The sequence below is a fragment of the Alosa pseudoharengus genome, unplaced genomic scaffold (genome assembly GCF_046254945.1).
Source record: "Alosa pseudoharengus isolate Yale_2024_CS ecotype anadromous, Long Island Sound unplaced genomic scaffold, YU_APseudo_1.1 YU_APseudo_1.1_scf_10, whole genome shotgun sequence".
Taxonomy (NCBI): Eukaryota; Metazoa; Chordata; class Actinopteri; order Clupeiformes; family Clupeidae; genus Alosa; species Alosa pseudoharengus.
In genome coordinates this window covers 3,349,946-3,375,550 of record NW_027468565.1, presented here as the reverse complement: position 1 = coordinate 3,375,550, position 25,605 = coordinate 3,349,946, and the positions used below count along the sequence as shown (strand labels likewise).

Here is a 25,605-nt window from a genome sequence, read left to right as displayed (position 1 = left end):
AACGAAATTGCTCCTTTACAGACTACAACTAGAAGTCACGTGACTTTGCCCTTTGACGTTAACTCACCGTACTAGCATGGTTTGTTTATTAGCCTGGTTAGCGTTGTCACTTTATTTTACTGTCTATGCACTTAACACTACCAGCTCCTCATGTGAGAAGTACCACGCGATTTACATAGCTTTCTGTCATTACGAAAATCATTTAATTTAAGCCATATGTTTTGGCCCTATTTGTATGTGTATCCAAAGGCTGCTGAAGCGCAGGGGAAGTTTTTTTCCCCTCGTTTCAGTGATTGGTAGCCTACATCATCTGGGTGATGGCTTCGAATATGTGTGGCATTTTTTCCACTCACATACCCAATAACTGCTGAACAACGCTGACACACAGTTTCATCTTATCCACCACTCTTTCGCCTGTACTAACGTTACTGTAACTGAAGTTCTCAAACTTGCGATCTTAAATAGACTAGCGGATCCTCTAACTCTTGTGGGTCTAACCTTAGTGCTGCTAATGACTGACGGACTCGACTGACGACCTGACAAAAAAAAAACATAGGCGCCAATCAGAGCTTCAGAGCTAAGGCGAGGCTACAGATAAGCGTTAGGTGTCGCTAAAGAACTCCCGTAACTCTCGCTACTTAACAGTAATTGCGCATGACATTAATTAATCCGCACACGAGTTTTATGTATTTTTATACCGTGTATTCTCCGTGTAAATTCATGCACCGAACCGTGACGCCCGTACCGTTTCGGTTCAATACGAATACATGAACCGTTACACCCCTAGCCTATATCCATTTGGTCAACTTTATCCAGCTCTAAAAAAGCTAAATATAACTTTGGTTTACTTGTAGTTTACCGTGTAGCCTAACTTTAAACAGTGTGCATGCTTAACACAAAGCATACTTGTGCTTCATTCATCCACACATCCAGCTCCTGACGTTTTGACAAGCATTTCTACCAATTGACCTTGTTCCTGCCCATCTCTAGCTTTGCTGTCTCCATCCTTTCTGTTTTTGTTGTTTGCAAAAAAATGTATAGTAGGCTGTTTATTGGTAACCAGCAACAAGTGCAATTTGTTAATCGCTGTCATTCTCTCTCCTGCCAACAAAAATGTGTTATGTTCCAAGTAGCAGTGCGTAATTCTGCTTCATAAAGTTGAACAAATAGGCCTACATTTGGTCATATAAATAGCCAGTTTATGGTCTACAGTGTAGTTGGTAAGTTATGGTAGGCCAACTTGGAGTGAATATACAGGGGGAATTCTTTGTCTAGCTGAGTAGCCTGGCAGGTGCGCACGTACTGAAGGCATAGCCTACGGCAGAACACTGCAAGCGCTAATGAATCGTGTTCTCACGACAACCACGTCGTTAACTTAAATAGGCCTAGGTTAACATCACTCTGAGTTCGCATTCAAGCAAGCAAAACGATGATTTGAATACATCTGTTTCACTGGAAGGGCAAGGGGTAAGAACTGGACAACACAGAGACAGGCCAGAATGCAGGACTAATGTTGTGAGAGTATTACAGTAATATGGGATATTCTACGGCAAGGCAGCGGGGAAACGTACATGATAAACCCGGAAAAAGTTGGCATGTTAGGTATTTTTCGGTCCCTGTGATTATTTGTGAAATTGTGCAAACGGCCTTTTCAAGTCATTTGAGAAGGAAGGAGTGTAGCAAGCTCCCAAATTGACGTTCGTCTGAGAAATTGAGTTTTGGATAATGTTCAGCTTCGGCAGCTTTACAATGACTGAGGAAGCCTAGAGACGAGTCCATAGCAACAAGTTCATGTGTTGAATTTGTTATTACCCAGTGTGCTTTGTTGAATGGTCTCAATGCTTTATTGTTTTATTTCATGTGAATACTTACTACAGGAGTAACTTTTCAAGTAGGCTAATGCGGTTGGATTTAGGGCGGTATGTTGATGTGTTGTCATAGCCAGTAAAAGCTTGGAAGGAAGACATCGATAATTGGCCGGGGAGGGTCATGTCATTTTTGAAAATGCTGCTGGAGGGTCGTTGAAAATTATATAGCATGCAGGGGAGGGTCATGCAACTTTTGATTGAAGCACTCAATTTATTATAAATTTTTATAAAGTTTATAAATAACGAACAGTCCCTAATTGTTTCTCCAGTCGAAGCCCTAACGTTAACATTAGCTTAAGCCTAACCTAACTTTACAGTGACTGGCCACATGTTTAGCCTACCTTCCGTAAAATCCGTTGCTTTTTCATAGGTAAATCCACTACACCTCTAGATGAAAACAATCCAGACTCGGCTACACCGAAATATTTCGGCAATATGTTTTTATTCTTCATTTTATATCAAGTTCAGCCAGCTTGTTTTCTATGCGCTGTCAGTGTAAACAACTAGTGCTTGTCCTCCGAGTTCATTCTTGACTACGGTTGTTAGGGACCTGAAACCGGTCTTTAGGCTCATTTCACTTCATCATCAGCGCTGCCAGAGAATTTCTGCGCTGATCTGACTTATATAGCCATAGTATATAGGCCTATACTCTTTTGATCCCGTGAGGGAAATTTGGTGTCTGCATTTATCCCAATCCGTGAATTAGTGAAACACACTCAGCACACAGTGAACACACAGTGAGGTGAAGCACACACCAATCCCAACGCATTGAGCTGCCTGCTACAGCGGCGCTCGGGGAGCAGTGAGGTTAGGTGCCTTGCTCAAGGGCACTTCAGCCATTCCTACCAAAGATTCTAGAGTGCTCCTTGGTTCCTACTGGTCGGGGTTTGAACCCTCCGGTTACAAATCCGAAGCGGTAACCAGTAGGCCACGGCTGCCCCACTTGACGTGATGCATACTGGGTTGAACACAATGCATGCTGGTTAAAAATGCTGCTGACCACCGTGTCACCATGTCAAACGACCTTAATATCTCGCAGGAGCAAGGCCTGAAGTCAGTTTGTAAAGTTGCTCACCACGAGAGAGGGAGTTAAGTCTTTCAGAGATGAGAGACAAGTCCAGGAAGTGTCATAACAGGGACACATAGACAGTAAAAGAAATGGACGAACAGACTCCGTCGTTCTCAATGGGAGGGTACTGAGTCATTTTTCAGTTGGTCCCCCCAGTACTGCGCAGACTCGCACTTAACTTCGTGACGTTAGCCATCGAACTGAATCTTGTAACTCATATGATAGATACACAGAAATTCTTCTCACACTTCCTTCGCCTTCAAAGTCATCAAAGTTAAACATTTATTTATGTATTATTATTAATATCATCCTCACAAGTGATATCAAGTCGTGTTAATGTTGAAACTACCACACATGATCATCTTTAAAAACAGTCATGGTAAAACAAAACAAAAAAGTTATAGCCTTGAGGCTAATCTTCTTTCCACTTTTCTGACCTACGTCAATCCATCGAAAACCTCTGAAATGATTATCGTTAGACTACCTAACGGTAAAACTACTGTTTTTCCATTAGGTTTACTTGCTATTGTAGGCTACATAGCTTGTTCACTAGTTTCCGTGCTGGCTGGACTAGCAGCTACGCTTCTTATCCAAACAATACGGTTATCTCCCTTCAGTGCGTTAGCTTCCCTTCAACCGGACATGCTAAACATTCTTCTTACGGGAACCTAACGTTACGTACGAGGTAGTCGAGTCTTGTTTTGCCTTTTATTGTTTATGTAGATAACACAGAAGCTAAAATATTGGCACATGATATATGTTATATGAAGTTATGGGAGTTCAAAAAAATCCTAAATGACTGGGCGTTCTATGGGGTTAGCAGAGAGTTGATAACCACCGCTACATCGATGCTTCTACTTCCGGGAATTCGCCTGCCCCCTTGCAGGGACACCAGCAGTAAGCGAGGGGGTTGTGGGTACACGATTTGTGCTGCCTGCACGATCCGACATGCGCATGCACAAGATGTTCGTGCATGCACAAATGATAATCCTGTTTTACTATGATTACGATACAGCACAATCTGTTCCACGCTTACACACCTTTGCACCACTGGAGTTTCATTCATTGACAGCGCTCTGGTACCGAAAGTGTTTGTTTCGAAGAGTTTTCGAAGTGTTGCAGTGCAGCTGCAGTTGCAGTGACAGAAAGACTCAGACTTCATTCCACATGTAACCAATATGGTGTATGTTCATGTAACATGTAACAACTCCTTTATTATTTTGGATTGGCAACCACATAAACACCTCATAATGCATAGCGTAAGCTACATTTAAAAACATCACAATATCCCCACACTACATGTCACAAAAAAAAACATCACAACATCCCCACACTACATGTCACAAAAATAACAATGTCTCCAAGGCGTAGTACACAGACGTCAATATGTGGTTTTGGATCAGTGACAATAAACTTAATTTAAATATCTTTATAAAACAGACCAGCCGTGAAATGAATAACATACAATGAAGCTTACAACAAGTTGTGCTGCCTGGCCATCAAATGTTTCAACGCATGCTTGATAAAAATAAAGTAGAGAAACCATCACATTTTCTACTACATAAATATGCGCATGCACATATCGGATCGTGCAGGCAGCACATATCGCATAAGTATATATACTTTTTTGATCCCGTGAGGGAAATTTAGTCTCTGCATTTAACCCAATCGGTGAATTAGTGAAACAGTAGCACACAGTGAACACACAGTGAGGTGAAGCACACACTAATCCCGGCGCAGTGAGCTGCCTGCTTCAATGGCGGCGCTCAGGGAGCAGTGAGGGGTTTAGTGCCTTGCTCAAGGGCACTTCAGCTGCGGCCCACTGGTCGGGGCTCGAACCGGCAACCCTCCAGTTACAAGTCCAGAGTGCTAACCCGTGGGCCACGGCTGCCCCACGCATACTGACAGGGGTAAGTGAAAACCAGGAAAGCGTACCCCCTGGAAGCTCTGAGGCTAATAAGCCTTCACCTGCAGCTATCCGTTGACCCCCATTCATTTTAGCGTCACTTTGACAGCAAATAACCCTACATCTGAAGCGTTTAAAAACTCTTTATTTCTAAAGAAGTTAATAAAAATAACAAAATACAAATTAACAAAATACAAATTACAAAATAAAAGTCCTCACTATTTAAACTATTTAACTGTTCACCCATTCCAACTGTCAGTTGTCATCAACTGTGACTCCCGCCAACTGTTTCCTCTTCCCCACAACTTTTTCAAAATAAAAGTCCTCACTACAATAATTCCCTATTAAATAATTTAACTATTTAAACTATTCAACTATTTAACTGTTCAGCCATTCCAACTGTCAGTTGTCATCAACTTTGACTCCCGCCAACTGTTTCCTCTGCCCACAACTATTTCCAAATAAAAGTTTGTTTTCCATTTTATGTTAATATGTTTTGCATTTTCATGCACTGGTAATTCCTCGGAATTACATTTTCTAGTTTATTTACAGATCTGCGCTTGATTCAGATTTCTCTCGGCGTAGCTACCAGAAGAGTTGCAATTTTCAGACAGCTAGTTGCTCACGTCCCATCTACGTCGTTAAACTCAGTTTGAGGCTGCAGAGTATAATAAACCATCACTGAAAAAGTGGTTCTAATTGACTTCACTTGTCTCCGTCGAAGTCTATGGGGTCGCTGTGTCCATTTCTTTTACTGTCTATGACAGTAAGCAGGCTTGGAGAGGAGAGGGAGTTAGATAATTACACAGAGAACGAGTAATTTGCAGCCAGGGTAGTCTAGCACCTCTCCGTTGGCTTGCGAGCTGGAAAAATGAAACTTCTATCAGGACAATCACATCGTTCATAGAGTCGGCGACGGTGAATTTCCGCCTGAATTTCCACCTGAATTTCCTGCTACTTGAAAACAAGGAAGATGGATACTGCTGCTGGCGAACAGCGGTCTCTGAATCGCAACTCGAGTTAAGCTTTTTTTAAATTGGCAACATTTTGATAATATTCTGCTCCTTACATCTTCACTCTGACACTGAGGGCTAGATTTATCAAGCCGTTTGTGCCTGTTTCCAGGCGTTAATTGTTCGCAAAGACTGACGTAACTGATGCGAGCTATTTACAAACAGGCCACACTTGGTAAAACCGCAAATTGCCTGTTGCAGGAGTTGAAAAGGGCAAATTAAGTTTTCCTGTGTCATGCATATGCATTCAGAGGAGGGTCAGGGGAAAGTGGGAGTTTCGTGTTAAAAGGTAGGAGGAGTAAAATGCGCCTAATTAGGTATTCCCCTATCCTGACGAGCCAGACACACATTAAAATGTAGGATCTGGGCACTCACCGTTCGCAGTGCTCAGTCCGAGGGAAGTGATAATCGGTTGTCTTTCAAATTCCCTCTGCACGCAATAGGACATCGCTGAGTCCCATGCGTTTTCCCACCAGCGGAGCTAGTTGGCTAGTTCAAACTTTTGCCAATTTAAAACAAGCTCAACTCGTGTCACACTGTTGGCCAACAGCAAGATCCATCTTCTTTGTTTTCAGGTAGCAGGGAATTCAAGCCAAACCGTTGCAACTCTGCCATCAATCATTATGTTAAGCCCGCCTAACGACTCTATACACGATTTGATTGGGCTGATAGAAGTTTAATTTTTCGAGCTCACAAGCCAACGGAGAGTTGCTAGACTAGCCCTGTCAGCAAATGTAAGACTGAAATAAGCATAGTGGTGGCACATGAAAACCAGCGGTAAAGAGTTATGCTACTAAACTTTAAGGCTTTCTGGTTGAGAAACGCTGGACTAATCACTCCCGGACCCTCCCCTTCTCACACACATTGGCCTACACTAGCAGATTTGCTCCTTCTTTGTTTAAAAAAAAAAAAACAAAGTTGGCAAATTTTCAAGTTGCATATGTGCGAGTAATTGTAAAAACACAGGGGTTGACAGTAACTAAGTACATTTACTTCCCCAACAAAAGTTTTATCGAGAAACTTTTCATTTAAGGGCACTTTTTACAATGTGTTTGGACCCCGATAATCACCACTTGTTATGATTATTATTATTGTTATATGTTTATTATTACAGTGCATGAAAATGCACTGTACTGTTCTTCCTAGGCAACAACTTATTACAGTGCATGAAAAACTTCTTCTTATTATTATTATTATTATTCCGCTTACCACTTTTTCCGTACGCAATTTCTCTTGAACAGTTTAACTTAGAAACTTCGTTCAGCAAAAATACTTCACACATCTGATTCTAGCTGCAGTAAATGTCATCAGTCCCCAGCAACTATGGGGCATATGTTCTGGTCATGTAACTCACTAAACAACTTTTGGACATCGATATTTGAGGTATATACAGAAATCTGCCAAAAAACAATTGAACCTAATCCATACATAGCAATATTTGGAGTTACTCCAGAAGAATATAAGCTTAACAAATACCAATCAAATGCTATTGCATTCTCCTCACTTCTAGCCCGCAGGCTAATTATTTTTAGATGGAGGGCTACTCATCCTCCTTCATTTGTGCAGTGGGTACATGATGTTATGATGGCCCTTCAAATAGAGAAGTTAAGATCGGATCTGGGTGGTTCATATAAAAGATTTGATAAAACATGGTCTGTATTCATTAGCTGTGTAGAAAACCTAACCCTGGCATAATTTCTCCCCTTCCCCCAACTGTTCTACACTAAAAAGCGCATGGAGCTTGTGCACACATTTGTGTTCTTGTTGTTGTGTTTTTTTGTTTTGTTTTGTTTTTTTGTTACTGCAGTCCTTTATGGTCTGTATTTGTATCTGTATTGTCATTCTGTCTGTAAAAAAAAATAAGGAAAAAAAAAGAAATTTCATTCAAACTTTGTAACGTAGGGCTTCAAACAGATCAGGTTGCTATGTCTTTTCAACTTTGAAACTTTTATACTTTTTAAACTAGTAAAGAAAAACGTTTTTAAAATCCTCATAGACTTAACATTGCCGATTGTGACATCATAATACGGCCATTAAGCAATTAGAATCCTATGCCAGGTGTTCAGGCCACCTGCAGCCTCAGGCTTTAAGCATACAATCTGGGTCAATTAAGACTACACATCCTATTCAACTGTTTCCTCTGCCCAAAACTGTTTCAAAATAAAAGTCCTCACTACAATAATCCACTGTTAAACAATGTAACCCATTAAACTACTGAACTTTTTGCATTCAACTTTTAAACGGTCTACTTTTAAACTATCATTAAACTATCTATCTATTAAACTAGCTAGAATCAGTAACACGGAAACAATTTTGGAAACATTATTTTAAGGTACAAAAAACTTTTACTATTACTATTAGTAGTATTTTTGTAAGCTCTGTGACTACTTTTAACTGTTAATTTTCAATGTAAATGTTTATTGCTATTATTGTGTGTCGCTTTGGACAAAACTTCCAACAAATCATCTTCAACATTTTAATACAAAGTAGTTTGTGTCATAAAACAGTAGCCAAGAAAGTGTATGCAAAAGTTTAGGATGAAATGTTTGTACATCTTATTCTTTGCATCACACATTTCATCCTGTTTTGCATATACTTTGAATTAGTTGAGATCTCTTCTGGTTCTGGAGTTTTGAAGAAACTTTCCTTCCACATGCTACTGATAACACACAATACATTTTGTATGTTTTTCATAAGAGCAGCAAATGACAATAATGTGGGCAGTGTGTGGATATAACGTTTGGTTAGTGTAAAGCTCTGTTGCTGTAGCTGTGTCACTAGGAGTCACCACAAGAGGGAGGGACTTAGCAGAAGGACAATACTGGTGTTTATGCAATGGCCCCTGAGTGGCGGCTGGCTCTCGCAGATTGCTTTCGCTTGACTACGGTTGCTGCACACATTGTTGAAATGAAGGGAAAGTGGACAGCTACATCCATTTTGTGAGCTATACAAAAGGGTAAGTAGATGATGTGCTTTTTACATTGACATTGTTAGCATGTGAACTATGCTACATGAATCCTCTCACGTAATTTGAGAAGTTACAAATTAGTAGATGGAGTAGGATAGACAGCATTGTCTGTGTTTTGGCAGTGGATGGCTGTGAATGGAGCAGAGCTGAAAGAAGATTTCAAAGAGAGGCTCAGTGAAAGGCATGTGCAGAATGTGACTGGGCACCAGAAAGAAAGAGTGAGAGGAGTGGAGAGAGGATTAGCGAAATAGAAGAGGATGCAGAAGAGGAAAAGAGGTTGAGGTACATACATTAAGACAAGAAAATGGTGAGCAATATCAAAATGATTGCAATGGTTTACCAGAGATAAAAATAGACAGATGGTAAATATAGGCTGAGTGTTTAGAAATTGAGAAAAGTGGAGAAGATAATCAAAAGGAATTTCAAAAGCAACATAATAAACACTCAACTCAAAGCAGATAGTGTTGACTGTAAGATATACTTCCATCAAATAACATTAAAACTTTCAGAATAGATGATAAATTATTGTAAACCATTGTATGTGTTATTAATTATTTACAAATAATGGAATACTTTTACAGACATGTTTTGATGGTGGATGTCAAAGGCAGTGAATGGGAGCTGATAAGCCCCTCATCTTTCAGCTTGCTCCTTCAAGGTAATTGAAGAGGTCTTAACCCTTTTAGCTACCAGATTAGAGAGTCTTTAAAGGTTGAGATGTCCTCTCTGTTAGAGACAAATCACACTTCCAACAACACTTAAGGGGAAACAAACAGTTCTGAATTTTATTTCTTAGTCAATTATGTGATTTTATACATGTATAATCATATTGCATTTGTATCATGCATTAACATAATATAGTATATTTTAAAATATGGGACCCACAGATGAGAGACCATTCCTTGTGTGTGACTTTTAATTTTCTTATCCATAGCAGTATGACCTTTACTCTAATTTACAGTATAATGCAGCACACAGACCAGACAATGTTCCAGGTTTGTGCTGTTTGACTGTCATCAAAGAGGTAGCTGGTTGATTTTGACAAAGTGTACCTTTTGGGTCTGGTTATTACGTTTTTTTGTTATTTTGCCAGTTCTAGGGGCAAGTGGGCCTAGGTGGTGACACTTTGAATTAAACGTCTGTGTGAGGAATACTGGGTTGAGAAAATTGCAATTGTGAATCCAAAAGCAAAAGAAGAGACCACTGGATACTCTTTGTGAAAATGACTGACCATAAAGTCAGGTAACTCTCCTTGCATCAATGTTTCATTGTTGTATCTGTGAATACATCCACTTGTGCATGCTTGCATGTATGTTGGTGTGACCCATTACATGACTGGATGTGCGTGTCCATGTGCTTGTGTTTGCTGTGTCTTTCAGCCTTCCTGCTAAGCTGATTAATGGGGGAGTGGCAGGTCTAGTGGGCGTGACCTGTGTTTTTCCTATTGATCTTGCCAAGACTCGCCTCCAAAACCAGCAGGGGGCCCGTATCTATAGTGGGATGTGAGTATCACTTCCACTGCATATTCCTCTTTGATGGAGGAGAGACAAATGAGGGATTTCTGCCATGTTGAAATGTAGTTTTGAATGTAGTTTATTTGGCTATTAGTGGCCAGTTGCTAGAGTCTGTGTGTTAGTGAACCTTGAGGTTGGAGACCTGATGAAAAGTTGTAATTGTATACTTCACAAAGATTCAGGCACAGTGATAACACAAAAATGAAACTTGCAGATTGACAGAAGGGCTATAAAAAGTGCTCATAGTAACTTACCTGGGCTTGAATCCGTCAACTTATTGCACCTTGGACTGGGAGGCAGGCGTGCTAGCAAGGAGGCTAAAACTCATTGGTGCCAGCATCTGTCACTAACACGTCTCTGAAGGTGACAGGTGTGTGTGTGTGTGTGGGGGGGGGGGGATTAGTTGTGTTAGTTGTGAACACGTGTTGGTATTTTTGTGTGTAACTTCAGTATTTTAATGACTGAATCACTCACAATAATCTTACTTGTTATTTATTTCATTATGGACGTAACAGAGCATCCATACAGCAGGTTATCACTTTCTCTATCTAGTGTTTTCGTTAACTCATTATACCAAATGACCCTGAAGGTCAACTGCACATCTTGTGGTGTGGGGTGGTATTGCAGGTAAGTTTAAAATAAATATCAGGATACCACATCCCACCCCCCTTAACTCATTGAGTGCCTTTTCCTTCCCATGCGTTGAGTGCCAAAAACGTAATATTACGTTTTTAGCTTTTTTTTTTTTATTACGAAACTAGACACTCTAACACACCTTATATGTGATTTTGGGAACTCTGTGATGAATGGAAATGAAATATATGACGATCGAAAACTCATGAAAACGCACAATCTGGACATTTTATCATAACTCGGTTGCCGCTTCGGGTCGAATCAGTGACGCATGCACGTCAGGTCAAAACCAGGCCATTTTCGTGGGTCTATCACTAGGTGGCAGTCTCGCCAGGTCTCGCTGATCACTTCCCGGAAGGTTTACAGGCAACACTTCATATTTCATGAAAGACGTTACATCTCCATTTCTAGAAAAAAACAGCGATTTTGATGAAAACTAGCCACTGTTTAGCTTGGGATTTCTCAGGAACAGAGGCGTGTAGAAATACACGGTTTGCACCCACTGAGAGCTTAAAGTCTCACCTTTTAAACAACCCATTGTATGTGTTCATAGCTATAACACAGAATATGCTGTGGCTGTACAAAAATCATCAACAATGGTCTAGATTGCTGGCACTCTAGGACAAAGCTTCCGAAAACAGCTTGGCATTCAATGAGTTAAGAGAAAAACTACTCCAGTGATTAAACATCATGTGTTTCCCAAACTACTCTCAATTGTACTGGTAGGGTGACATTGTATTTAATCCTGTTAACACAGAAAAAAAAAAATCAACAGTAAACATTCCTAGACTGTCTGATCTCAGTGTTGAACAGTCAACACATACACATTCTGGCAACTCTCACATGTTTCTCTTTTTTTTCTATTTTTAATTTTACTCCTTGAACAGAGTTAAAAAAAAACTAACTAGGAAGGTGGGTAGACTGCAATCCTTCCAGTGAGTCCCAGAGCGCATTCTTGCTCTGACTTGAGGGATCTCACTACTATTTCACAAAGTATTTCAGGTAAACGGCGCAGCACAGGTAGTGGATCTACTCCTGCATTTGGCTGTTCAACGGCTGAAGGGTGTGCTTGGGCTGTCTCAGGAGCAGCCATTCTCTCTCTGACCAAAGTAGTGACGGCAGAGTCTGCAGGCAGGGCCTCCAATACTGGATCTGGAACCTGAAGACTGGTAGGCTCCGCAGTCACCTCGGGCATGGGCGTTTCACTGCTCACTGTTGTATGCCGCTCTCTGATTTGGTTGACATGACGTCTCATTACTCGTCCATCTCCTGTCTGTACTGTATAGGATACAGATCCTGTGTTCTCTTCAACAACCGCTGGTGTCCAATGGGGTCCATGACCGTAGTTTCGGATGTACACATCATCACCAGGAGAAAAACTCCTCCACTTACTGTGTATGTCATGTTGTTCTTTCTGCTTGAGTTGTTTCTTACGTATGTTTGACTTCACATCAGTCGAGTTCCATTATCTGATACTAAGGTCTGGGGCAGGCCATGTATGCTAAAGCACTGTCTGAGCTTTTCAATGGTAACTTGAGTTGTTGCTGTACTTGCTGGATACACGTCAATCCAATTTGGAGTGTGCATCTACAATGACAAGGAACATTTTCCCTAGAAAAGGGATGGCGTAATCAACTTGCAGTCTGCTCCAGGGTGTCTCCGGCCACTCCCATGGGTGTAGCGGCGCTCCTGCTGGAGGATTTCTGCTTTCCTGACATGTATGGCAGGACTGTACTTCCTTCTCAATTTCGGAGTCCATCCCTGGCCACCAAACGTATGAACGTGCTAAGCCCTTCATTCTAGATATACCTGGGTGTGTGTGGTGTAACTGTTTTAAAATGGCTTTTCTACCCCTCTGCGGAACGACCACTCTCGCCCCCCAGAGCACACACCCATCTTTCACACTCAGCTCCAGTCTTCTCTGACTGTAGGGTTTATACATTGTATCCACCTCTCTTGGCTATCCTTTCAGACACCTAGACTTGCACTTGGGAGAGTGTTTCGTCCTTAGCTGTCCACTGTCTAACCTGTGTTGTCGTGATTGGCGGGTCTTCCATGACCTCCAACATGAGGACCTGGTCTGTGTCGTCCTCTTCCCCTGTTTGTGGCAGTGGCAACCTGCTCAGTGCGTCTGCATTTGCATGTTCCTTCCTAGGTTTGTATATGATTTTGTACTCGTAAGCTCTCAAGAGTGTTGCCCACCTCAGCACTCTCGGTGACCCCATCTGTGGCACTGGCTTTTTCTTGTGAAAGAGTGATATCAGTGGTTTGTGGTCTGTGCTGATTGTGAATGTTCGTCCGTAGATGTATTTGTGAAACCTTTTGATCCCGAAAATGATAGCTAACCCATCCTTATTGAGCTGTGAGTAGCGCTTCTCTGCTGGTGCTAGTGCCTAAAGGCTTTAGCTGACTTCAGCAACTGTTTTGAGTTCTGAAAAGCTTCTTCCTTCTCATTGTTTCAGGCCCAAGAAACATCTTTCCTCAGGAGCTTGTGTGACGGGGCTAAGCGAGACTAGGGAGGAACTTATTATAGTAATTCAACAGACCCAGATATGCGGTATGCACTTCATGACCTAGGTATTCAACCTCATTTTGCAGAAATGCTCATTTGCTTCTGTTAAGTCGCAGACCAGCGTCTTTCAGTCGCCTAAGTACCTCATCCAGCGTGCTCAGATGTTCGGCTTCATCTCTCCCAGTCAGAATAATGTTGTCTAAAGTACACAGCTACTCTTGGAAGGCCTTGTAACGGGATTTCCATCGTTCTCTGGAAAATGGCGGGAGCTGATGAAACTCCGAGGTAGGCTATTGTAGGTGAACAGGCCTCGGTGTGTGTTTATTGTTAGGTATTTCTTTGAAGCATCATCCATTACAATCTGTGTATAGGTGTGGCTTAAATTGAGCTTGGAAAACTGTTTCCCTCCTGACAGAGTATTGAACAGGTCTTCGACACGGGGAAAAGGGTATTGCTCTAGTGATGAGGCACTGTTAACTGTTAGTTTGTAATCTCCGCATATTCTGATCGAACCATTTGGCTTTAAGACAGGAACTATGGGTGCGGCCCACTCAGCGTATTTAACGGGAGCCATAATGTCCTCCTTCAGCAGCCTATCTATCTCCTCTTCTACTTTTGCCCTCATGGCATAAGGAACTGAGCGGGGCCAATAGAATTTAGGATGTGCTTCAGCAGACACTCGAATGGTTGCTTTCATGCCTTTCAACATGCCTAACTCCTGCTTGAAAACATCCTCATTTCTCATGAGCACTTCCTGTAGACTCTGTACCTCTGTTCTCACATTTTTTATTTCCTCCCACTTCAGCTTTAGAGCCTCTAGCCATCCTCTTCTTAACAAGCTAGGTCCTGTACCTTTTTTTTTTTTTTTAAGTATATTTTTGGGCTTTTTGCCTTTATTTGTATAGGACAGTGAAGAGTGAGACAGGAAGTTAGTGGGAGAGAGAGATGGGGTGGGACCGGGACAAGATCGCAGGTCGGATTCGAACCTGGGTCCCAGTGAGCACTTGGACCCGTATATGGTAAGAACGATGTAGCCTGTTGTGCCACAGCGCCCCCCTAGGTCCTGTACCTTTAACCACCACTAGGGGCAATGTCTTCACCTGCCGCTCATAGTTGACTTCCACTTTGGCTACCCCCACTACTTTGATTTTCTCCCCTGTGTATGACTTAAGTAAAAGTTTAGTTTGTTTTATTTGAGGGCATTGCTTTTCATTTCACATCTCCTTGAACTTCATCTCATTCATTATGCTTACACTACATCCTGTATCAATTTCAAAATGTACTGTCTTCTTATTCACTTCCATAGTCACTTCAAACAGTTTTATTCTCTGAATTGATGTCTCCATTTTCGTGCAGGCTAATGTGAATGCTTCCTCTTCAGATCTATCACCATCCTGCCTTTCACAGTCTACATTATGTGATCGAACGCCGCTCTGCTCTGTATGCTTTTTTTTCACTGGGGCATGCACCTTCTTTATTTCTATTTTGGCGAGCCTTAGCTATACTTTCCCGCAACAGTGACACTTTGCCTCCTTACATTTGCACTCAGCTAGTATTCTTTATCTCTCTTTTTCCATTCTCCCTCCGTTTTCATGCTGTTGCATGCTAACGGTGCCTTATGCTAACGGTGTCTTGAACATTTTTGCTAGCAGCTTCTGCAGCTACTGCAATTTTGAACGCTTTCTCAAAAGTCAAATCTGTTTCGGATAACAAGCGTCTTTGAATCCTGTCATCATTAATACCGCACACAAGTCGGGCTCTTAACATCTGTTCCAGTGTAGTACCGTAGTTACAATCATGTGCTAATCATCTCAATTCTGCTACGTATGCACTGACGGTCTCCGTAGGCTCGCGGGAGTGCGAGTGAAATTTATATTTATTTCGGGTTGAAGTGCTCTTTCATTAATGTTTTTAATTGACTGTATGTTTTCGAGCTGGGCTTATCTGGACTCACCAGGTTCCTTATGAGCATGTATGTGGCTGCTCCCACTATGCTGATGAGTATAGCTCTCTGCTTCTTTCCATCATCAATTCCGTTAGCTTCAAAAAACTGCTCTAGCAGGGACGTTTTTAGGCCTATTTTGAGATGATTAAAAGCCCCCCTAAAAATATACAGTATAGTAATAATATGCATCTAGATTCACATTCATTATGCTCTGTTGAGTTGCTCATGGAATACTTATCTCAAATAAATCACACAGATGTCACAAGAAAGAGCGGAACCGTAGCCTTCCAATGATATTAGCGGGAAGGTGCTGTGATAAATGGTTCACGAGAAAATTAACGGTGGACATACAACATCAACACCCATTAGTACTCGTGGTATATAGTACTCTCCAGAATTATTGGCACCTTTGGTAAAGTTGACTAAAAAACTGTATAAAAATAATATGTTGGTGATTTATTGTAAATTCACAATAAAACAAATTAGGAAAAATCCAAGGGAAAATCCAAGGGAAGCAAATGTATTTTGAGAAAAAGGAAAATCTCATAAAGAAATAAATATTTTTAACTAAAACACGGTGCTCACAATTATTGGCACTCCTGAAAAATCTTATATACAAAACCTAACAGAAGCATTTTCCTATCTAATTTCAATTTATTTAAAGGTTGTATCAGCGATAGCGTGGATACAGTACGTCACTTCTGTTGATGTTCAAACAAAACAGAGAGCTAGGTCGCTAGTCCCTCCACCTTCCTCCTGTGCAATTAAAACTCTCCTAAACGCGCATCTCGTCGGTTATTGGTTGAAACATTTTATTTTGCCTTTGAGTGGGTTGCCAACCCTTGTTGGTAGCAATTGTTTTTGTGTACTGATCTCGGAGCCTAGGCTGCCTACAGAGACGCGTTTTTGACGGCCTGCTTATGGGGCAGACAGTTAGGGGATCGTTTAGATTAGATGAATGTGATCATTTATATTTGGGCCTTTTTGGGGCCTGCAATCGCTGATACAACCTTTAAGTTAATCAGAGTGTCTGTGAACTTTCAAAAGTAGTTCATGACTTTCTTTTTCACTATGATATGAAAATAAAGTCACAGAGGCTACATCCTCTAGTCATTTTTCAACATCGGAAAGACAAGAGAATACACTACATTTAAATAAAAAGAAAGTGTTTTGACATTTGTAAGTCAGAGAATGTCTATGACAACTATGTACTTTGTTAAAATGCCTATATACAGTTCAAACAATTATTAAAAGGTTCTAATCATCTGGAAATGTGACAAACATGCTTGGAGGGGGCAGCCGTGGCCTACTGGTTAGTGCTTCGGACAGCAAGGTACCTAACCCCTCACTGCTCCCCGAGCACCGCTGTTGTTGCAGGCAGCTCACTGCGCCGGGATTAGTGTGTGCTTCACCTCACTGTGTGCTCACTGTGTACTGAGTGTGTTTCACTAATTCACGGATTGGGATAAATGCAGAGACCAAATTTCCCTCACGGGATCAAAAGAGTATATATACTTATACTTATACTGGACAAAGACCCATGGTTATCTTGCCCCCACGTACAGTATGGAGGATGGTAAGATAGGCAAAATATCCTTAAGAACCACTATTGGAGAGTTACAGACAAAAGTATCATCTTGGGATGACAAAGTCCCCCAAAAAATCTTCAGATGAAATTAAAATTGTGCTCTTTGGCCAGAAACACTTTAGGTGTGTTTTGTGTATAGAAGAATGACTATACTGCAAAGAACCCCATACCTAATGAGAATTATGGAGGAGGGGCTGTGCTTTGTGGGGCTGGGCATCTAATTAAGGTGCATGGTATCATGAACATCAAGAAAAACATGAACATTTTCAAAAGAAATCTGTCAATCTCTGCCAAGACACTGATGGTCATGATTGGATCATTCATCAGGTCAATGAACAAAAACAAATGTCCAGATCAAACCAAATATGGTTTACTGAACACAAAATCAACCCCCACTCCGGTGTTCAACCCCCACTCCGACTGGCATAGGTGGCCTCTCAGTAAGTCTGAACCAATGTTCTGCGCACTAGGCAAATAAATGCCATGGAGTGATAACAGATCACTGATCCTGTGTGACCCTTGTACACAGCACTCCATCCATGAGGCGTCTGTGGAAACCACCTTCCTGAGGGGTCACCCATCCCAGGGTGCTCGCTGAGTTCAGGGAGTGCCAAAAGGACATGCAGCACTCTCCAACATTGTTCATTCATGGTCAGCTGCTTGTGCCTGGCCTGCGAGGGGTGGACACAGATGCAGTTCAGCCATGTCTGAAATTTCCTTATTTGTAGCATATTGTTTTTATAATATAAGTTAATTTGCTGCACCTTCGCAACACATCGGCAGCCTGGGCTATGTGGTTGCAGCCCCTCACTCTCAAATATGAACTAAATATAAGTAGCATTCACAAAAAAACGTTTCGGAAGTCACAACCAAGTCAAAATTTGCAATAATTTAGGGAGTAAATGAGCGGCCCCTCCTCCAGTGGCATGGCCCTGGTATATCGAACTATCATGTGTGCAGGGCAAACATGTGGTAATAATGACTAGAAATGCAATTTCAAGGAATTACCAGTGCATGAAAATGCTAATTATGCAATGTTAAATATCATATGTAGTTAAAGCAGACAATGCAAAGATAGGTGTAAGTAAAGTAATTGAGATGGTTGTTAGGTTGTTGCTATGGAGGACATGGTGGTTGCTATGCTAAATAAAGTGGTTGACATTAGGTGGACTTTATGGTGGTGGTTGCTAGGTTGTTGCTAGGGTAATTGAGATTGTTGCTAGGGTAGACATCATGGTTGCTATGTTAAATAAAGCTGTTGCTATGCTGGTTGCTAGGGTAATCCTGTTGGTTGACAATATCAAAGTGTTTGCTAGGTTGTTGCTAGGGTAGACATGGTGGTTGCCATGCTAAATAAAGTGGTTACTATGCTGGTTGCTAGGGTAATCATGTTGGTTGCTAGGTTGTTGCAAGGGCAATTGAGATGGTTGCTGGGGTAGATATAGTGGTTGTTATGCTAAAAAAGTGGTTGCTAGGCTTGTTGCTAGGGTCATCCATTTGGTTGCTATTGTGTTTGCTAGGTTGACATTATAGTTGTGGTTGCTAGGTTGTTGCTAGGGAATTTGAGATGCTAGGGTAGATATGGTTATTTCTAGGCTGAATAAAGTGTTTGCTATGCTGGTTGCTAGGCTAATTATGTTGGTTGCTATGGAGGTTGCTAGGTAGGAATTCAAGTGGACATGGATAGAGGTGGGTGTTGATAGACAGATAGTTTAATGGATGTTGGTTAGGGCTGTCAAACTATTAAACAAACGAATGAATCTCATATTTTGAAATGAATTAATCTAGATTATTAGATTCATTTATCTACATTATCTAGATGAAATATTCCCCTCCTAAAGACTAAAGATTCTTAGAGGACATATGAAATACAAGATAAATCACCAAATTAATGAGTGTACATTTGTGACACAACTGTTTAATAGCATCACAAACTACACACAGAACTATGTAGTTTCAGATAGAAATTGTGTATGCTCCAAGAATTGTATTAACAACAAAAACTTATTAGATGGACAGAGAAGGACAGAGAATGTGTGTTTGGTGGTGGTGATGTGTGTGTGTGTGTGTGTGTGTGTGTGTGGGGGGGGGGGTTGTTTGGGTTGTGCGTGTGTATTTCTCTGAGTGAGAGAGATTCTCCCTTCATTCTTTTAGTTGGTAGGGGGTCAGCCTAAGCGAGGAATGGGACAGCACAGCACTTGTTTACCTTACAGTTTACAGCAGCATACACACAGCGCACCACTGTCCATCTAACTCAAATTTTGAGAGTTCCATTGGCATCTATTGGGTATACATGTTTTGACAAACGATTGCATATTCAATTGTAACTATATTAAATTAGGATATTCAGTGAATTTCACTAGTTTTGATAAGATACTTTTGAAAATATCTTTAAAAGTTTGGCCATATGAAGAGAAAGAGAGAGAGAGAGAGTTCTAGAATTCTGCTTGACAACCAGCCAAAAAATTTATGTTTTGACTTCTCAAAGAAAAGATAAATAAGAATATCGAAGTGTGACGTGTGAAGACATGTGGCATCGTTTCTACCTCATAAATTGTTTTTAAATGTAGGTTATAGCCATTTAAACGTGTTTTACCTGCTAGGCATCTGCTTAGCCACATAACACTGATTTCCTGTCAGGTGAAATAGTAAGAAAAAAAATGTGGATATTTCACATCTTATCAAATGTTGATGGCTGTTAAGAGTGACTTTTTTGTCTCAAAAATAAAGCCAAGATACATCCGTGAATTTAAGGATGTTAACTACATGCTGTGATGTTACATGCAGGTCTCTTTTACGGAGTAAACCCTTGCTAAAATAAACCAGGCAATGACCAGGCACATGTCTCCCCAGAGACATGTTGAGTTATTCACAGATTCTGAAAGTGTCTCACTCATGGAGATCTGATAATATTTGAATAAGTTGTAGCCATTTTAAAGTATACACATCTCAAAGCTACAAGCTGAGAAATCAGGCTTTTCAATTTGACTACTTTCTCCTTCAATCCATGGTCCTCATTTACATGACATTTAGATCAACCCTCCCCCCTGTCACTGATCTGTCAGCCTGCAGTGCTAATGACCCATCGAAACTATCTGTAATGGGTTACAGAACCAGCCAGTAGCAATGGATAAAGTAGTCTAAAACAAACATGAGATCATGTTTGCAAACCATGTTATTTTGAATGAACACTCAGTGCTTGCAAGGCACCAGGTTGGCAATGGATTTAGCAGGTTTAGCAATGGATAAAATAGTCTAAAACGCGAACTAAACAAACGTTTGCAAACCCTTTTAATTTGAATGCACACACGATGCAAGGCACCCTGTCATCAGTCAAAACAAGACATTCTCGCATTATTCAAATTAATTGCCCACCGAAACTATCTGTAATGGGTTTTGGCTAGTAGTCTATGGTGCCAATAGCTAACGACAGTAGGCCTACGTTAGCTCAATGGATAAAGTTTCTAACACACAAACTTTATCCCTGTCAAATGTAACTGTGGAAATAGCATCTGATATCTTACGATGACCGCCAGACCGAGAGATTCTTCCTCGTTGTAATTATCTTCGGCTAAGGTCAGCTCTAGATTAGGAATGTTCTCCAATGTAATGAAGTCGCCTTCATCATCAGATTCAGGCCATCTCCATTCCAATTGTAAACAAACAGCATGCTGGTTCAGTAAGTAGCCATGAGGTTACTTCTAGCATACAGCTGATTGGCCGACAAAACTAAAGAGCACTAATAGTCACGCCCAATTCAAACGCTGGTTTACTTCCTGAAACGTAACCATTTTCAAACAAAATATACACTTTTAAAGCAACCAATGCTGTTATCTAAAACATGGAATTGCTTCTTTAGGACTTCAACTTGCACATTCTTCAAAAAAACGAAAATAACTAATTTTGAAAAAAAAAAAAACTTCAAAGTCGTTTTTCGCGACTTGCGTCTCTGCGACTTGAGCCTGGTTTTACCATGCCTGGTCACTCTCTGGTCGTCATGCCTGGTCTCACTCTGTAGTCACAAATTTGATAGTGTTGGTATGAATATATGTTGTAGTATGGGATTCCTACACTGTAAAAAAATACACGTCTACGTGTTTAGATCCACAGTTTCTATGCTAAGCAGTTCAAGTCAAATTATAGCCCGGAAGAATAATAAAAAGAAGAAGAAGAAAAAGAAGAAAAAGACAGAATAACAATACAATAAGTTTTGCATGCACTGTAATAAGAAGAAGTTTAAGAAGCCTAGTGATAACAGTACAGTGCATTTTCATGCACAGTAATTAATTCTACTGTAAGGTAACAATCCCTAACCTGACCCTAGCCAGATGAATTTCGTTCCGCTTAGCTCCGCCTAGCTTCACTCACATCCATCTGGGACCTCTTCCATTGAGAGTGATTTCTGCAACCGACTTTATGGTTCAGCCAATCAGGACGCAGGGCGGGAGTTTCATAGATGTGACGTAGTGGAGAAGCGACCGTGAAACTGTTATCAGCGTCACGGGTTGGCTTCGATGTGAGTGGTTGAAGAAGCACGTCAATAGATGACGGACAAGTGGCTTATTCAATCATATGCAAGCATTTTTTGATTAGGCCCAGCCTTCTGAAACACCATTCCAATGGATCGGTTCCAGATGGATGAGTGGAGCTAGGAGGAGCGAAATTCATCTGGCTAGGGTCAGGTTAAACAATCCCAAGTTTATGAGGGAAATTATTTCCAGAGTCCACTTTGATGGATAGGTAGCTACAAGGCTGCCAAAGTTCAGACACAAGAACAATCAAAAATGTCAAACTAGCAACTGATCATTACATGATTCCATTGGCAGCAATAGGTTGATTATTAATATATATATATATATATATATATATATATATATATATATATATATATTTTTTTTTTTATTTTTTTTTGCTCAAGGGGAGGCTATTCCTATCCTGTAAAGAATCATCCCACCACCCCCTTACCTGTCTGTCTTAGTAGTAGGCATGTACTTTAGTGACCTACTTTAGTGATATTACGTATCAGAAAACAGTTGGGAGCAATGAGTGTTTGAAAATAAAAATCTGAAATTTTCTGTTTTTAGGCTGGACTGTTTGGTGAAGACTGTTAGAACAGAGGGTTACTTTGGGATGTATCGAGGTAACTTGTGGACATGAAATAATATAATCATTTAATTTACACTTTTCATTTACACATACAGTAAAACTATGCAGATTTATTAAGTATCTTCAATGCACACTTCCATATTAAAATACTCTTAGGTGCAGCAGTGAATTTGACCCTTGTAACTCCAGAGAAGGCCATCAAACTTGCTGCAAATGACATCTTCAGGCAGAAGCTTTCTAAAGATGGGTAATTTTGCTAACAGTTTTGACAGTACACATTTTTACAAATCAATCAACAGTAATTAAGTATTCCAGTCATGTTTCTACAGTTGATTGTTGCATAGTGCTGTTTAATATATGATCATCATTACGATGTACTCATATTAAAAAAGCACTATGCAACAATTGGTTATGTTTTTGAGGTATATTTTTTATAGGCAAGTAGTTTTACCACCATCTTTAAATTGTAATTTCGCTGGTTTGGTTTGGTTAAATTGGTCTGCTATTTTTAGACTCCTCACTTAAAGGTATACTATGCAGTTTCAGGTATTTTTGGCAACTGTAGAGCTGCCCTTAGAGTTGCGATATATTTATATTTTACTCAAATAGCCTATTTCTTGTGGCTTTTTCTCCCTGTACACAATGAAAATATCTTTGTTGTAGAGGTGAAGGATTAACAACAGGCAAAAATATCCAAAGAGCTATATCTGACAAGATAATGTTTCACGATTCTTGCGATATGTTTTCAGGTTGGCTATTCTTGAAGTTGCATGGCTGATTCTCTCGTTAGCGACTCGCTATGGCTATGCTGTATGGCTGTGCTAGGTGAACGATTCCCAGATATACAATTACCCTTAAGTTTGTTTACCATCAAATTGGCTTCGCACAGGTTATATTAAGGTAAAAATCTTGCATAGTGTACCTTTAAAGCTAAAACCCAATTTCTTTACAAGCAGAAAATATGAATGTCTATACATTTGTTGAAAGGTAGAGAATAAAACAACAAAACATCTAACAGTTTTCACAAAATTCCAATCTGGATCATGAACAACACCAGGATTAATCTTGATTGTGAAGTTTCCAAATCTTACTTTTCTGATTGAGTCTAGAGAATTTGCCCCATGTTTGATTTACAGAAAGCTGCCTCTTTGGGGAGAAATTCTGGCTGGATGTGGGGCAGGAACCTGCCAGGTGGTGGTGACAACACCAATGGAGATGCTGAAGATCCAGTTGCAAGATGCAGGCAGGTTGGGTGAGTCTTAAAGGCATTTTGCTATGGGCTTTTCGTAATAGTTTGTGTGACAGTATTACCCATAGTGAAATATTCTGTACTCAGCTTTGAAATATCCAGCAGGCAATGTTTATGTAGTGATCAGATCAGCATGGGATGTGTGTAGCAGTGATGGTTATATTTGTGTCAGCTGCACAGAAGTCAGCCACAACACCTACTGCTACTCCAGAGCCAGCTCCATCACTAGCGGCACCACAGGCATCCCAGTCTACCCCTAGGCCACGGCCCTCTGCCACTAACATCACCCTGGAGCTTCTGAGGACTCGAGGCTTGGCTGGGCTTTACAGAGGAGCGGGGGCCACTCTACTCAGGTTTAGTCTCTCACTTTTACAATTGTTTTTACAGGAGCATAATATTGCTTCTGGTATCTCAACACATAGTAAACTTGAGCTGTCGGCTAACTGGTCTAACCTACTTCCAGTGAATTATGCTAAGCTAAGCGGGTTATTGCATGCACAGAGAAGAGAAGGGTATGTATCCTCTTATCTAACTTAGGGGTAGACAGCAAATAAGCTTATTTTCCAAAAAAGTTGGCCTGTTCCTTTAACTGGTTTGCAGCTAATTATGCACAGATAGTACAAACGTAATTCTGTTGGGACACTGAGGCCCTATCTTGCTGTGTTCTCGTTCTGTTCTTAGGGATGTCCCCTTCTCAATGATCTACTTTCCACTGTTTGCCAACCTAAATACGCTGGGCCGAAGTGATCCAGGTTGCCCGGGAGATGAACTAAAGCGAGCCCCCTTCCTGCACTCCTTCATGTCAGGCTGCATCGCTGGATCAGTCGCAGCTGTGGCAGTCACGCCATTAGATGGTGGGAGGATAGAAGAGCCATGTGTGCTAACAATCTTCCTAAGAAATATGAAGGAAACACTATAGGAATATGTTTTTTGTCATTGTCTTTGACAGTTCCTTAGTTTCCATAATTTGAGTTGAAAATAATCGTTGTTCCATCCTGAAAGGTTTTCATTTACTGTCACTTTTACTCCAGAACTCCATCAAATGTGTATATGGTAGGCCAGTATTTCAGTGCTTCTTTCATTTTGCGATATTAATGCTCTTCAAATTACATATTGCTATTGTGCTCTTTCTGTCCACATTGAACATGATGAAAATCATGATCACTATCCTTCTGTCTGTCAAGTCCTTCCCTATCCATCAATCTTAAGAATACAGATAATATATATCATTTTGCCATTATCACCTCCTTAGATGTATCTCCCTCTGGCATGTAGTAGGGTAAAGCTTTCCTCTTTCTTTCCACCATTTCATGCTTTATGCACAGAGCTATTATAATTTATTTGCTACCTGGCAAACATTGTATGTCCATCAACAGATTAATGTTGTTGTTTTTTTATTGTGGATAGCATAGCCAACTTTGTAATGGTGACTAATAGCAAATTGAAGGTTAAGCAAATGACAGCATTTTCATTTTTGGGAGAACTATCCCATTACAATAAAAGTGTAATGGCATATGTAATTCAGTCCAGTATCACACAGGTCAATTGTACTTGTACTATGATACAATAGTGTCTGTATTGTATATTTAATCTAATACTCCCCTAGGGCTGGGTAATATGGACCAAAATTAATATCCTGGTATTTGTAGGCTACATGACGATATGCGATTTAAAGAGGTATTTTCTATGAAATGGTTAACTGTGATCAAAATAACATGCAAAGACAAGTATGTAAATGTAAAGCATGTAATTCAAAACTACATAAACCAAATAGCTTATTAAAAATAAGCTTCTGAATGCTTTTCAATAACATACTGAACCCTGCCAATTGTTGGAAATATTGAAGCCCCTAAATGAATTAAGAGTACTTAAGACTGAATTAAAATGGATTATTACAAGTCCATGTGTATTAAAATGATCACATATTTCAAACAAAACTAGATAATGTAATTCCGAGGAATTACCAGTGCATGAAAATGTAGGAAAAGAGGAAACAGTTGGCAGGAGTCATAGGTGATGACACACTGAACAGTTAAATAGTTGGATAATTTAAACTATCCAACTATTTAACTGTTCAGCCATTCCAACTGTCAGTAGTCATCTACAACATTATTTAAACATAGCTAAATTATGTAATAGTGAATTATTGTAGTGAGGACTTTTATTTTGAAACAGTCGTGGGCAGAGGAAACATTTGGCGGGAGTCATAATCGAACTGACAGTTGGAATGGCTG

The 25,605-nt window shown here is 40.4% G+C and overlaps 1 protein-coding gene across 3 annotated transcripts in view; it reads left to right on the top strand.

The window, feature by feature from the left end:
- The first annotated feature begins 1,810 nt into the window (after positions 1 to 1,810).
- Positions 1,811 to 25,605, top strand: part of slc25a18 (solute carrier family 25 member 18) — a 30,546-nt gene continuing 6,751 nt past the window's right edge. For 2 of the 3 annotated variants that reach the window (XM_076302867.1, XM_076302883.1), the window contains exons 1-10: positions 1,811 to 8,812; positions 8,947 to 9,131; positions 9,406 to 9,482; positions 9,918 to 10,066; positions 10,204 to 10,326; positions 22,101 to 22,156; positions 22,279 to 22,369; positions 23,259 to 23,374; positions 23,544 to 23,724; positions 24,053 to 24,225. In XM_076302867.1, the coding sequence (XP_076158982.1) occupies positions 10,047 to 10,066; positions 10,204 to 10,326; positions 22,101 to 22,156; positions 22,279 to 22,369; positions 23,259 to 23,374; positions 23,544 to 23,724; positions 24,053 to 24,225 (760 nt within the window). In that variant the 5' untranslated portion in view covers positions 1,811 to 8,812; positions 8,947 to 9,131; positions 9,406 to 9,482; positions 9,918 to 10,046. The remainder of the gene's footprint in view (positions 8,813 to 8,946; positions 9,132 to 9,405; positions 9,483 to 9,917; positions 10,067 to 10,203; positions 10,327 to 22,100; positions 22,157 to 22,278; positions 22,370 to 23,258; positions 23,375 to 23,543; positions 23,725 to 24,052; positions 24,226 to 25,605) is intronic. The other variant, XM_076302875.1, reaches the window with a different exon arrangement.